The sequence below is a fragment of the Scatophagus argus genome, chromosome 2 (assembly GCF_020382885.2).
Source record: "Scatophagus argus isolate fScaArg1 chromosome 2, fScaArg1.pri, whole genome shotgun sequence".
In the NCBI taxonomy this organism is placed as follows: domain Eukaryota; kingdom Metazoa; phylum Chordata; class Actinopteri; family Scatophagidae; genus Scatophagus; species Scatophagus argus.
Window position 1 is genome coordinate 2,906,472 of NC_058494.1, and position 14,880 is coordinate 2,921,351.

At 38.0% G+C, this 14,880-nt stretch overlaps 1 protein-coding gene across 2 annotated transcripts; it reads left to right on the forward strand.

The window, feature by feature from the left end:
• Positions 1–2,853: 2,853 nt before the first annotated feature.
• Positions 2,854–14,387, forward strand: LOC124065709 (ribosomal protein S6 kinase beta-2-like). Of its 2 annotated transcripts, XM_046401368.1 has the most exons (18): positions 2,854–3,089; positions 4,035–4,056; positions 4,248–4,302; positions 4,581–4,618; positions 4,716–4,830; positions 5,411–5,479; positions 5,644–5,791; positions 5,991–6,048; positions 6,192–6,292; positions 6,596–6,686; positions 7,012–7,102; positions 8,157–8,264; positions 9,068–9,130; positions 10,238–10,315; positions 10,524–10,631; positions 10,826–10,938; positions 11,095–11,299; positions 11,941–14,387. In XM_046401368.1, exons 3-17 carry the CDS (start codon positions 4,249–4,251, stop codon positions 11,270–11,272), a joined length of 1,413 nt encoding a protein of 470 aa, XP_046257324.1. In that variant the 5' UTR covers positions 2,854–3,089; positions 4,035–4,056; position 4,248; the 3' UTR covers positions 11,273–11,299; positions 11,941–14,387. The 2 variants fall into 2 exon arrangements, with proteins under 2 accessions (XP_046257324.1, XP_046257315.1); XM_046401359.1 differs by having other exon boundaries at positions 11,095–14,387.
• The last annotated feature ends 493 nt before the right edge of the window (positions 14,388–14,880 follow it).

The window sequence follows — 14,880 nt, forward strand, 5'->3', positions numbered from 1 at the left end:
ATATTTCAGCCATATATTGTAGTTGATTTTTATCAATTAAAGTTTTTTATATACTTTATCTTGTTTGTCTTCCCCGTCCCCCCCCCGTTTTTGAGATTGTTAAATGACGACACAGTTTAAAAAAAAACAAACATTTGAAATGAAGGAAAGCAAAATTAAACACATCCATCCTGCTGCTGTCAGTACAAACAAATCTTAATTGTGTCATTGTGTCATCCCTTGCTGTCTCAATCATGTTTCTCCACCTGCCTAACTCAACATTGATCTTCTATAATCTATTATAGTGAAAAGTGAAATTTCCTCACTTAGAAAGTGACTTTCTACCTGTCAGTCAAAAGTTGTAACACATATTATTTATTATTATATTTATTACTCACAAACAAGGATCATCGTAATCCAGAAAGACTTCAGCTTTTTTGCGTCTGTATTTTTTTCCTGTTCTTGGCAGTGATGGCGTTTAGTCTAACCTCGACCACATAGACTTCCTTTTTAACTACAAGTCACAGTTTCCACTGAAACCTACCTCTAGCTTTTGTTTCGTTATCTCTAATCTTGGTCTGTCTATGATAAAAGCTTTTACACTTTACCAGGATCCAAGTAGCAATAATTTGATTTCTATCTTTATTTTTTTTTGGACTGTATTTGGACTATACTAACATGAGTAAAAAGTTTTAACAGATTTATCAGTTGAAGTGTGAGCTGGTCTCGTGGAAAGCAAAAACCAACAAATGTTAGGTTATTGAAAGTGACGTGAGAATATAACTACAAAACTTCGCTTCCGTGTTAAAACTGAGGAGCCAGTGGAGGAAATGCAATAAATTAATTCTTCTGTTGTATATTGCTGTATGTTCTGCTGTATGGTGTAACAGATTATACAGAAAGAGTAAACTGTCCTGTAATGAGGTCTCAGATGAGGTCACTTTCTATAATGTGTCACGCTAGATTCAATGTGACAGTGAGAACTGTTTCAAGGTTGGCCTCACGTTTAACTTCCTCTTTCCCAAGAAGTAACTGAACTGAAAAAATCAGATCTGACTGGAATTATGTAAAGTGAAGTGCAAATGGATAAAAAATGTGAGCAAACCTAAAGGATAACTCTAGTGATACTCTATATTGTTCTGTTGTTAAAAACTACTGAAAACCAACACCAAATTTTTCATATCAATAAGTACTGCTAGTGTCACCAAACATATCCTGACATTTCATTCCTCGGGCACTATAGCTCCATTGTTGTCTAGATGACATCCCAATTTTCTCCCAGACAAACATACTCTGCTAGATCATCAGCTCTTTGTAAAAGCTGAGAAATGTGAGTTTCACCCTCTTCCTGCCTTATTCCTGTCTTTTGTGGAATTTCTTTACAAGATTTAAATGGACTCAGCCAAGGTTGAAGTGGTGGCCGTGTTGCCAGTGCCAGTCAGCTATAAGTTGGTGTAGCATTTCCTGGGGTTTGTGGACATTTTGGTCCCACTCTCTGCATCGTGATAGACATAACAAATGTAGGTAATGTTAATGTCAAAATCTGTGATTTTAATTCCAAACGAGTCTTTTATATTTTAATATTTTTTGTTTTATTCAAATTGAATAAACATAAAAATGTTTTCCAATTGATGATGTCACCAACTAGTAAAGTAACTTGGCAAAAAAATCTGATCACAGAACAAATTGCTTAGTTGTTTTAACCTTCTCCCTATGCAGAGGAGCTGCAACAAAGGCTTCACCAGTGTTTCGTTACGGAAGAAAGTTTGAAATATTCAGAAGAGGGTGTGTTACATAACGGATGCTGTCTCTGCTGCAAGAAATTAAACAACTGTACTTATTTATTGTGTGAATAAAGTGAAGTTAAAGTTAAGGTGATTACACGTGATTGAATAAAAATCTGAGAAAGCATAAGAAATAGTGGATATTTAATCAGTCCTCCACAGTAGGACCCCGGCAGCAACAAATGGAAGTTGTGATTTCTCTGAAGAATCTTCTTAAGTTACTAGAGAGATCAGAGGAGGTCGAGGCTACAGCAGTGCAGTCTGCTGGTTTAGCTCCTTCAGAAGACCAGACGTCTGGCTCTTCATCATAGAAGCTCTGAGGGTGTTTGCCATCAGAAGACCAGGAATCTACATCTGTATCACAGGAGAGAAAATGTAGTCCTCCATTAGATGATCCAGAAGCTGGTGTTGCTGCACAGAAGTCTTTGACTTGAGCTCCATCAGAAGACCAGGCATCTGCATATTCGTCATCAGAGAGAGAAAGTAGTTATCCCTCAGAAGACCAGTCAGCTGGATCTGTCTAATAGGAGTAGGTGACTGGAACCCCTTCAGATGACCCTGTGGCTGGACCATCGTCATGGAAGACATAAAAAGTCCTGTTGACTGGAGAAACATCACTGGCAGTAGAGGGTAGACCTCTGACATAAAACCCAGCTGGGGACTCTCGGTCAGACTGGCACTGCTGTAGCAGTGTAGGGAGGCCTTGACCTTTAGACAATGTCGAGTCTTTAGGGTTTATTTATTTATGGTTAAGCTAAACTATGTCCTGTCTTCAGCTTCAAACATGACACTGACATCCGTCTGCTTATCTCACTCAGAAAGAAAGCAAATACGCTCATAGCCTAAAATGTTGAACTCTCATCTCAGAAAGTTAATGTTCTGAGTGCTGTGATCCCACGTGAACATTATTAGAAAAGGTAGTGTCAGGTGAAGCGTTTGGGGTGACATACTGTATGATGTACGTAGGTCTTAGTCTCGGTAAGAAAACCCATTTAGGTAACATGAAAAGGAAAATTATAAGAAGATGACCAGGATAAAGGGCTACCACGAAAGCTATTATTATTATTATCATCATTAGTCTTTTCTTTTCATGACCCTTAATGACGTAAGAGGTTAAAGGTCCTCTCAACGACATCAACAGCGCAGAGCTTTCATGCTTAACAGAGGAGCATGACGGGAACGTAAACAGGTGTTCGCGGTGTTGTTTGTTAGTTTGCGAAAAGTGTAACAAAGGCGGTGAGTGTGTAAGAACGACCTTATCTTCAAACTACTGACAGCGGTTTGTGAACTGAGATAAGGAGCAGCCGGATGAAGACGCGTTCCCAGGTGAAACGCTAGCATTAGCATGTTTGTTGACTGCCTGTCAAAGCAGCTGTCAACGTGATGTTAACTCACGTTTGCTGTTGTCAGCCGATTTTAATCAATGGGGGATTTTTACAGTACAAAGAATCGCCCAAACAAGCATACAGTGTCTAAAAAAACTCTACTTTGCTGCCTTGTTCCCTCGTGTTGTGGTGGCCATCTAACTACCTAGCATGCTAACGTGAGAAGTTAAGCTAGCTCTCAAAGCTTTTCAGAATGAAACGTCTGTAACTTCAGTAACATGAGATGATATAATTGTGGACATGAACTCAGAGTCGGTTGTCAGAGTCTTTATTTTATTTTTTTTTTAACTCAGAGGTGTAGCTGTGTCATAATTTGTCAAGATAACTACCCGATGGAAGCTAGGTTAAGGTTGGGTTTTGTGTGTTTTTGTGTATATATGAGTTTTGACAAGCCCACACGTTTACTAAAAATACGACCACAGCAGATTGGTTTGGTACGCTAATTCACAACTCACATGACTCAGCCTGTTGTTCGCAAATTGTGCGACGACTTTAGGCCCTCAGAGGGAGGTCTTCGACTTGGAAATTCACAATTCTGCTCGATAAACACGAAAAATATACTTACATTAAGCGCGGACGAATCGGTTACTCACTCACCCCCGTGCTACTACTATTTCTGTATGTACAGTCAGTACGCTTACAGAAAATGCAAAAATGTATGCAATAAATTGGCTTCTTCTTGGCTAATAAATACCAATTAACAATCAGTTTGTAGACTGACATAAGATCAAGTCATACAGATAAAAATCCTTTATCATGCTAACAGTAATTTTAATTTTAGCAACATTAGTGCATGTTGTGATGTTACACATTTTATGGAAATTCTATTGAGAAAATAAAGTATAGACAATCTGACACACTGGCGTATCTGTTTTGTTTTTCACAGAACTGATATCTGACAAATCAAGGTACGTATGAGCGCTTGTGGTCTGTCTGTAACTTGTCAGTATATAACAAGGCTAGTCACTGCCTATTGATCAGGAAATGTGCTCATTTTATATTTATACCTGCAGTGCTGCATTCCTCATTGAGGTGAAAATGTTAATAAGCCTCCGCTTGAATGTAACGCAGCAGACTGACCATACAGTCTCTGTTTCAGCATGGCAGGAGTGTTTGATATAGATCTGGAAACTGAGGACATCAGTGATACAGAGGTGCGTATCCCCCACTCACTGAGAAGACTACTGCTTATCAGTTAATACCTCAGATACACAGCAATTTGAAAACAGTTAATATCTCTTAGTGCAGTGTATTTGTGCCTCTTTCTCTGTGGTGCCCCATGTTGATAAAAGCCGAATCTTGATACATAGCCGTGAACATTTAAATCTAAAATGTAGTACACGTCTTTTTGTGTGTTCAATGAACGTTTGGCTACAACAATTTTGTCTTACTGTTATAACTTTGTTTAACTTCACTGACTTGGTGTCTGCAGGATGATGTCTGTGACTTCACTGTGACAGAACCTGAGAAGTAAGCTGAATTACCATTAAATCTAAATAATAGATAAGCTGATAAAGTACAAAAAATATACCAGTACTGCTACTTTTCTGTATTATGCTCATCTCAGTGTTCAGACAGAGGAGGTGGAGTTGACCAGTGAGAGTGTCAACAGAGACAGTGAGAGAGTGGGACCTGACTGCTTTGAGCTTCTTACTGTGCTGGGAAAAGGAGCCTATGGCAAGGTGTGTAGGGGAGTGTGAGTGAGTGAGTGTGTGTGCTGTATCGTATGCCAGCATTTCACACCTGTTTAGTATAATTAAACAGAGGGAAGATTATTTATCAGTGAGGTGTTAATTGTAATTTCCTGGAGGAGCAAGTGTTGATATTTCACTGATCTTGATGTACGACCGCTAATGATGCTATAAACGTTATCAGGGTTCTCCCTGTTATTGCGAGCCAAGCCTTTTTGGTCACCACCTCAGTCAAATAAATGTAAAATCACCATGAAGAGCATCAAAAGTAAAGTAAGTAGTTAGTCCCCAGTGAACTGCTATAGCAAGTTTTATCATTAAGCTTACTGTTTATTTATTATTTGCCCTAGTTTTTCTGACTTTGTATACACATATATTGTAATACTGGTGTTCAAAAATGGTGTGAAATTGTGTGTTTTTGTATTTATTTCTTTGGGGGAGGGGTACACCCAAACACGATAGCAAATATAAATGCACCTTAGTTTTCCACAAACCTAGGGAAAACATTAATAATGCCATATTAATTAATGTCTGACATGTAATAACAAAATATTTAAATGTCTTGTCTCAGGTTTTCCAGGTGAGGAAGGTTCAAGGTGCTCAGACTGGAAAAATATTTGCCATGAAGGTCCTGAAAAAGGTACTTTTTGTCTCAGCCTACAGTTTCCTCCTAAGACACAAAATATAGGGTAAACAGGATATATTCTTCCTCTCCTTCTATGTCCCTTCTGTCCCGTTTTCCTTTTCCCCTCCTTTGTCTCTTTCAATGCTCTGTTGTGCTAATTTGTCATAATTTGTCTTCAGGCTAAGATAGTGTGCAATGCTAAGGACACAGCGCATACAAGAGCGGAGCGGGAGATCCTGGAAACAGTGAGACACCCCTTCATTGTGGATCTGCTCTATGCCTTCCAAACTGGGGGGAAACTCTACCTCATTCTGGAGTGTCTCAGTGGTAAGACAGAGGCACTGATACCATGGACCAACTTAAGCGAATGTATCTGCACCTCTATCAGGTCCCTTTGTGGCATTTATGCCCACAAGGTTGTATGAACAGAAGGAGTGAGGGGGAGAAAAACAGGGATGAATAGGGAAGGTAAGGAATGAGGGAAAGATTCTCAAATTCCACTAATCCCACTGTTGTTTTTCACCAGGAGGGGAGTTATTCATGCAGCTAGAGAAAGAAGGCATCTTCATGGAGGACACTGCTTGGTAAGGACTCATACACTAACTGGTAAATGCTCACACATTGTTTGAAAAACGTTACATCATTCCTTTATTAGTCTTACTTTTGCATTTTAATCCAGATCAGTCTGCCTGTCATATATCTTGAAATTATTTATGTTTGTGCGTAGTTTCTATCTAGGAGAGATCACATTGGCTCTAGGTCACCTCCACTCTAACGGGATTATTTACAGAGACCTCAAACCTGAAAACATCATGCTTAATCATCAAGGTAACACACCACAAACTGATCAACTAAATAACCTGATCCATGACCTTATGGCTAAATGTGTTTGTAAAAGGGAAAAAAAAATATTTTTTAAAAACTTAAAAAGTAGCTCCCAAACTCATCAACTGTCATAGAAAATGTTCAGGTTTGACATGTGAGCTCATTTCCTCCTGCCTGAGTAAATAGGAGCACCGTGTTGTGTGTTTGTGATGTTTCCTGTTCAGCTTCGTATTGTGGTAGAAACGTGCAATGGTGTGATTTCCTCTTCTTGTATAAATTCAGTCGTACCTTTTGTCTCTTTTAAAGGACACATCAAGCTAACAGACTTTGGTCTCTGCAAGGAATCAATTCATGATGGAACCGTCACACACACGTTTTGTGGCACAATAGAGTACATGTGGGTAAAACTGCACTCACTGTTGTTTAAACGCACAGACACACTGCCACATTCTTTATCTACCTGTAAAAGTGGTTGCTGCTATTTTCTTCTCCATCAACTGTTTTATAGGCATAACGTTGTGTTATCCTCTTGTGTTATAAGATACAAATGATTGTAAACATTTATCTGTTTCACATATTGCATAGTAGTTGTTAATGCATTTAGAGGATAAATACTTCTGATACAGTTTATTTTTTCATGCAGCCAGTTTGCCCCTCCCACACACATCTGTGCACTTTTTTAAAAAAAAACTTGTTAAACTTTTTAATTTTTCATTGTCCAGGGCTCCAGAGATCCTGACCAGATCAGGTCACAACAGAGCAGTAGACTGGTGGAGCCTGGGGGCCCTGATGTACGATATGATGACTGGATCAGTAAGTTGAAACTGTGTGAGAGAAAAGTTATTAATTATGAGAAAACAGGAGATGTTGATGAGCTCTAGTAGTTTTACTTTTGTTAACTTGCAACTGATATTTGTGGGATAAGAACTTGCTGTAGACATCTCTACATAATCATACCCTAAACACCTCTATAGGGAGGCATCCTCCAGGATGGCAGCCTGACTGGGTGTCCAGATCTGCTCCCAGTCTGCTCCTCTTTTTATGAAACAGTAGCTGCTAGAGCCTGAAGTCTTTACCTCTTCGCCTCAATATTTGCCTTTATACTTCTACGCAGGTACAATTCAAAGTAGGGGATAAATGTAAATACTCCACTATTTGTGCTCCACAAGAGCACTGGTACATCAAAATTGAACTTAAGTCCAGTACTTGCATAAATGTAGTTTGTTACTTTCCACTGCTGTACAATAAAAACAAATGTAATATCTGTTCACTTTTACTAAAATGTTAGAAAATGTAACCTTTCTAACTGTCCGCTTTCACCTTATGAGTAGCTGTATGAACTGTATTGATGACCTACAGAAAGAAAGTAGTATTTTCTTGGAAGAGATAAACTATAAGAAAGGAGAAAGAAATCATTCCTTTGATTGGAGTTAGTCTCAGTTAACATAACTGAAGAAACAGAAAACCAGTCAGTTAATTTCTATTAATGAAGGATTCAGTCAAACTTTCTGTTTAGTCCAGACATTTGGAAAGCTGTTTATTTCTTCTGTGATTTCTGTAGTAGCTCAATCACAAAAATAGTGGATATTATTATTGTTAAATATTATAAACTTCTATTATTAAATAATGATGGGAGTGTTGTGTAAGGACCAAATAATAGCAACAGTTTGTGGACTACACTTTATTAGATAATATCATCATGTGTTACTGTAAAATAATTCATTACCTCTCAGTACGGCTTAGCATAGGTGCTCTTTGTCCCTACTGTAGTGGATTTACATCTGTGTTCACAGATTAGAGAAACGAGAAGTGTTGATTTCCTTTTAGTAACTACCAACTCCCTCATGTGATTTTTTTTTTCCCCCAGCCTCCATTTACAGCTGAAAACAGGAAGAAGACAATTGACAAGATCTTGAAGTGTAAACTTAACCTGCCCCCGTACCTGACCATCGATGCAAGGGACCTCATCAAGAAGGTACTGTAACACACACACACACACACACACAAACACACACAAACGCACACACAGATAATGTCCAAATGTAGCTGTAATATGAGTCTGCAAAAGGCTGGCACAGGCTTTCTTATTACGGGGTGAGTTACAAGAAGTGCATCCTCTAATAATGATTGAAAAGCTGACGAGCAAAATAAAAGTACTTCCTTAACCTCCCTTAGAGAATTACTTCTTTTAAAGCTGTGCAACAGTGTTGGAATGGACGTAAATCTCCTTGGGGACTGGTGCTTTTCCAGCTATCAGAGTTTAGATTTTGAAAAAATCACAAAGGATCAGTCAGGTTTTTTTTACAGTTGTACATTTTCTCAAGATGCAAATCAGTTGTCCCAAATCACTTTTTTCCAGTTGGCTATAAATAGCAAATATCAACTTTACACCTCTGCATTTACATCTACATTTGAAATGACAGTAAAACTGCTTACAAATAATGAAAATCAAAATGAATTACTGCTACTAATAATAATATCAATATAATTAGGTCAAATGACTTCTTTCTGATATGTGTATGCCGATATTTAGTCTTGTATGTCACAAATGTAACAAATATTGGCATTTTAATATGAAAAGAGTTGTCCTTCCATATGAATTAACATCACTGCCTGTATTGTAATCTAATGAAAGTATTTGTCTGTTCCTCTCTGGTTAGATTTCATTATTTTAATAGTAGGACTGCTCCCTGGAAGCAGTATTGTGAAAAATGATTTATATCAAAACTAATAGAAACATGAATCTTAATGGTGACCGCTCTCTTTTTTTTTTTTCAGTTGTTGAAGAAGAATCCATCACAGAGACTTGGCTCCAGTAAAGCAGACTGTGCTGATATCCAGGTAATTACTTTTCTTCACACACTTTAGAAGTACTCACTACTGACCATGTTAGCTTTTTACCATGTGCCTATATAGATTCCTATAGGTGGACAAGCTGACACTGCGTCAAATCCATCTGTAAAGGCACAAGAGACATATTGGAAAATGTGATGATTCAAACCTACCTCCCTCAGTCGAGTATATCATATAAAAGCATGTCCACATACACAGCAGGAGCTGATTTTGGGAAAAACATTAGATTATTACTGTCATTGCACACAGTGCAGGCACTGAGACAATGAAATGCAATAAGTATCTGACCAAAACTGCAAAAATCAGTAAAATGCAGATTATGTAGCAGTAACAAGTTGTAGATATAAATATGCTAAATTGTATGGAGTATGAACACTATGAATGTGATATGTACAGCATAAACCAAAAATGTACAGTGCGGATATAAGTACAAGTAATGGCTGACATTATGTGTATACAGATAAACATAAGAATCATAAACATATAAATATGATGTATAACTAACAGCGGCGGTTTTAGTGGAAATCATCAAGGTGCAGATTTCAGCAAGGTGACAGCCGATGGGAAGAAGCTGTTCCTGGACCTGTTAGTGCCGAAACAGAGATGGCTATAATCCCAGTGGAGAGAAGGGAAAACAGTCTGAGGCTAGGGTGACAGGTGTCCTTGACAAAACTCCACAGACATCACGTCTGCTGCATAGCCTCAGTGGAGGAGATGCTGCATTGGGCAATTTTAACCACCCTCTGCAGTGCTTTCTGGTACAAGATGAAGTAGTTGCTGCCCAGCACAGGCCCTGAGCATAAATCAGGGACATTGAAGGGCTGGAGATCTGCAGAGAGCACAGCCTTGTGCAAAGACAGAAAGGTGATAACTGCCTTATGCGTTATTGAAAAGACAGGTATGGCACTGTTTGTTTTTTAGTTGAGGAAAAGGTGCCCATTGAGTGGAAAAGTTCACTTTTGAAACATGTGAATGAAATGCTGCCCAATTATAAGCAAAACCAGAGTATGTAAACAAGAAACAAAGACTCCCCCTTTCACTGGCTTTCAGCAACTCGTAGAGAATATATAAATTTGCCCTTTTGTTCTACCTCAGAAACACCCATTCTTCAGGCACATCAGCTGGGATGACCTGCTGAACAAGAGAGTGGAGCCACCATACAAGCCTCACCTGGTATGTCACCAGTTGTCATTTATGTGTCCACTATGTTATTGTTGTGGTTGAGTTAATATTATGCTTGTTGTTTTCTTATCTCAGTCTTATCTCACTCTCAGTGACTACTGTCCATGTCTTTTGCTACCTCCTAACACACCTTTTTATCAACGTACTCCTTAATAAAACTCTTTGGGCCCCCCCTGTTTTCCTGTCTGTGTCTCTGCAGCAGTCGGACGAAGACGTCAGCCAGTTTGACACCAGATTTACCAGACAGACGCCAGTTGACAGTCCAGACGATACGTCACTCAGTAACAGCGCAGAGCTTGCCTTTGCCGTGAGATACAGATTTTTAGGCTAGAAACCGCAGTCTGCTCAATATGAAACTTCTGTTGCAGTTACAGTAATTACTACTGCCTACTTCTCTTTTTTAACATTCTAAAAACACATGTTTTAGTAAGGACACCAGTATCATGGCAGCACTGTCCTTATATTATTGACTGTCATGAAGGAATTATACTTTTCCAACAGGGCTTCACTTACGTGGCTCCATCAGTCTTAGAAAGTCTAAAGGAGGGCTTCTCATTTGAACCCCGAACTCGACCTGTGCGCAGACACAACAGCAGCCCACGCACACCCATAAGGTAACACACGCACACATCAAGATACTTTGTTTACTTTGCATTCTGTGGGTATATTTATGTATTAAAACAACACAATGCTCTGCTAATATCACCACTCGTACTTGTATTTCATGTAGTATGTCTTATTTTATTTTATTTTTTCCCTATTTCTTTCAGTCCACTGAAATTTTCCCCAGCTGGACCTTTCAAGTGCAGCATCGATGGAGAGCCAGACCTTTTCTCTCCCACCTCTCCACCGCCAGCTCCGCTTTCTGTGCCACTGGAAAACGGCGCTTCCAGTCAGCCAATCAGGACGCCTGCGAGAAACAAGAAGCAGAAAGGACATCGCAGATGAGGAGGAAATCTTCATAGAGCCAGCAAGGTGCTATGTGACCTTAGTCAGATTCACATTTTATAGGATCCAGCAAGCGTTGAGGCACAGAGCTGAAGTGTTTTCTTTCTGCTGGCATTGTGTTTTACGAACACAGTTGTATTTCGGGCTTACTGTTCAGAACTTCCTGTTTGCAACATAGATTACTATATGATTCCCAAATCAATATGTGATATCATGCTTTTACTTTTTGAAGTCAGATTGAAGAGTGTGAGTTTTATTATTTGTCTCAGATGGTCACTATATTGGCTAAAGTTGTTCCACTGCACTGTAGTTCTCACTGTGGCACTCAAAACAATATGTATAAGAAAACCATTTCTTCTACAAATAGCATTAGAGCGAGGGCAACAGAACTGCTGCTATTTCTCTACTAACTTCACCTCATTTTTCATGACAAGTCAAGGTCAGGAAGATGATGGACTCATTGGTTAACATGGCTTCATTTCATATGTGCATGCTAATACAACTACAACAAAGAAAAGGTGTGATATAAAGTGTTTTGGGTTTAATTAGTCCATCAGCTTTTAATTAGTTCATAAGAGTTTGTGTAAGGAGGTCGACTATCGCTGACATTTTAATTAGGGAACTGATGAAGGATCACTCTACTGAAGTTCTGATTCTTTTCCATTAAGGTGGAGCTGTGAAACTGACCTTCAGCCATCAGGCTATCAAGTAACTTTTAACTGCACAAACTTAAAGTAGTTTAAGATTTGTTGGGGTGGGACTGCATCATAAAGAAATCTACTGAATGAAATGCTGTATCGTACGCACAAAATGTGTCCATGAATGTCAGCTGATCTTTAGAGATAATTTTTGTCTGAAAATATGTTGACATTCATCAGTGCCATTCTGAACAGTGTTCATGTCTACTGCCAAAGCCGTAACACATGCTTACATTGTACACACGGACCAGTCACACCACAATGTGCACTTGAGTGCACTTGACTAGAGGGATATAGTGTATTTACTAACTGGGTGAATTAAGAGGTTGTAATCTTTATGAAAATAGACCCTGTATAATAATCAAAGTATTTTGTGTTCATGTAAACACATTCATAATTATTACAATGTACAGTTAAAGCACTGTTAAGAGTGGTGCTCTCAATAACTATAAATCTTGTATACAAAGAGTATTTTGGGTTACCAAACAAACTTATTTTTACACATGAAACTTAGGTCAAATAGTATTAAAAAAAAAGGAAGAAAAAAAAAAAAGAAAAGATTCTTGGTTAAATCACTGCGGGCATTTTCAATCAAACGCCAGTTCAGCACTTGGATGGATCATAGAACGGCTATGAGGTTTGTTTGATGCCAAAAAAAATCAGCTTTCAAGTTTTTCATTATTATTTCTTCGAATATCCAAATCCTACTATAGATTGTATTACAGGAAGCATTCAGCACTTATGTAAAGTAAAGTATCTAAAGTACATGCAGCTCTTCAGGGTAGCAAAGACAAGAATTCTCCTGAGCAGGTTTTGTAAATATAAATATTAGAAATCACTTTAGGATAACAAATTGCGCTAAACATTAAACGATACACTTTTCGAGTCACTGTCACCAGTTGAGTGATTGTATATATGTATGTATGTATGTATGTACAATTAGAGGTAACCGAGAAGAGCAAGTATTGTTTGGAGTGAAGGTGAGGCAAAATGGGAAAGTTCCTGCTCCGGGAAACATTAATGTAAATAACGTGGCTGAAGAAGTTAACATGGTTGTATTTGTTGTTATAAGTCATCCATTTACTTCAGTGCTTCAAATGATTGCCTCTCTGCCACTGACTCTAAGACAGAATAAAGAATGTACAAAGTGTTCAATATTACATAAATAAATACTGAAATAACTATATAAATATATACAGACAAAATATGTAGGAGAACCATGAAATTACATGGTTCTAGGCATGGGAATGTCAGTCTGTCAAGGGTCAGTCGGCCGCTTCACCACTTACATGCTAGGATATCTTAAACATTAAAATTTTGCCCAGGCGTTCTTGGTGGCAGGGTGTTGAACCCTATGAATGTTGTGATTTGACCTCTCCTGAAGCTTCACCATCATCTTCTAGTTTTCAAGTATCCACAGACATTAGTGCTTTTTAGAGGATGACATTTGTGGCTTTGAAATGTCAGGGAAACTATTGGACATATTTCTATGAAATCTGGTACACACATTCATGTCCCCCTCAGAATAAACTTCAGTGATTAAGTTTTCATTTGAGGCTCACAGCCTTAGCTGTACTTGGTGTTTAGTGTTAAGTTGTAATATGTTGGCCTGTTACACTGAGATGGTGAGTGTAATATATATTATAGCCTACCTTCCAAGCATCAGCATGTTGGCACTGCTATTGTGAGCATGTTGACTTTTGCATATACTTCAGAGTACTGCGGTACCAAAGTGCAGAATCACAGAGCAGCTGCAGTGGCTGTGTGAATTGTCTGTCTGCTCAAACGGAAAATGGCTTTGTGGAACAAGATAGCCTTTGGAAGTAAAACATTTTGAAATAAAAACTGCTGGAATGACATTAAATGATTTTATGTCCATAAGACCAAGCTGCATTTTTTTTCACAAGGAAGATTCTTGTTTCCTGCTCATGTTTGTAGGTCTCTTCTACTCACAGCAGTATCCTGAATTATACGCAGAAAAATGAGTGAACCTTCACACTGCACACATTTCTGTAATGACACTTTAATTATACAGTGATGATGTATAAACTGCGGTACAAAATGAATTGTAAATTGTAAAATATTTGAAATGCCTGAAAAGAAAAAGACTTAGAGCTGTGTTTTGTTTTTCTTTTTGTCTGAACTCCACGTTGCCTCACTCATTACGAAATTTGCATTGGGCAGCAAGAACAACTCTTAATTGTATTTAGCTTTGTGTTTTTATTTACATAATGAATAATAATTGAGTGATAGAGAACAGTGCTGTGAAAAGGATTCTACACAGATAATGGAAAATTTAAATTCCCAAGATTGAAAAACCTAATTGAGTGGATCACAGTTTAGTTTTGAGTGGATTTTTTTTTTTATTTCCTTCTATTTACTGATGGATGTGTTGTGAATAAACATTAATTGTTGAATTGTTGTATTGAGAATTTTATTTATTTAGATTTTAGTTACATTTTAAAAATTTCTGATAAGGATTCTGATGAGTACTTTCTAATGTCCAATAAATAAGTTAATCAGAGCAGACATTTAAGGATCCCCCTTAAACCAGAAGGTCTGAAACTGCAGTGGGTACCAAATGTACTGAATTCTAAAATTAAGTTCATTAAGGTTCATCAATATTACTTAGTTCCTAAAGCTGTGAAGAAGTCTATCTGTCCTGGGCAGTTCTTAAAAAACTTCCTCTGCTTTTGGTCATGTTCAAAAATTGATAGCATTTTGCAAATTTTTTCTTCTTAATAGGATAGTATTATTCACAGATCTTCCTCTCTACATCTCATTTCTTTTCAGTCCTCTCATTACATTACATTCACCTAGCTGATGCTTTCATGCAAAACAACTTAAAATAAGTGCAATTCAACCATGTGGATATAACCCAAAAAATCAAAAATCACATCAAGTCTTCAA

What these genes read in the sequence shown, in the direction of transcription:
- LOC124065709 (XM_046401359.1), top strand. Translation starts at nt 4,249, where the DNA reads ATGGCAGGAGTGTTTGATATAGATCTGGAAACTGAGGACATCAGTGAT. An exon ending in ACGATATGATGACTGGATCA is followed by an intron (nt 7,103 to 8,156) that starts GTAAGTTGAAAC and finishes TTTTTCCCCCAG; the next exon opens with CCTCCATTTACAGCTGAAAA. An exon ending in GCGCAGAGCTTGCCTTTGCC is followed by an intron (nt 10,632 to 10,825) that starts GTGAGATACAGA and finishes CTTTTCCAACAG; the next exon opens with GGCTTCACTTACGTGGCTCC.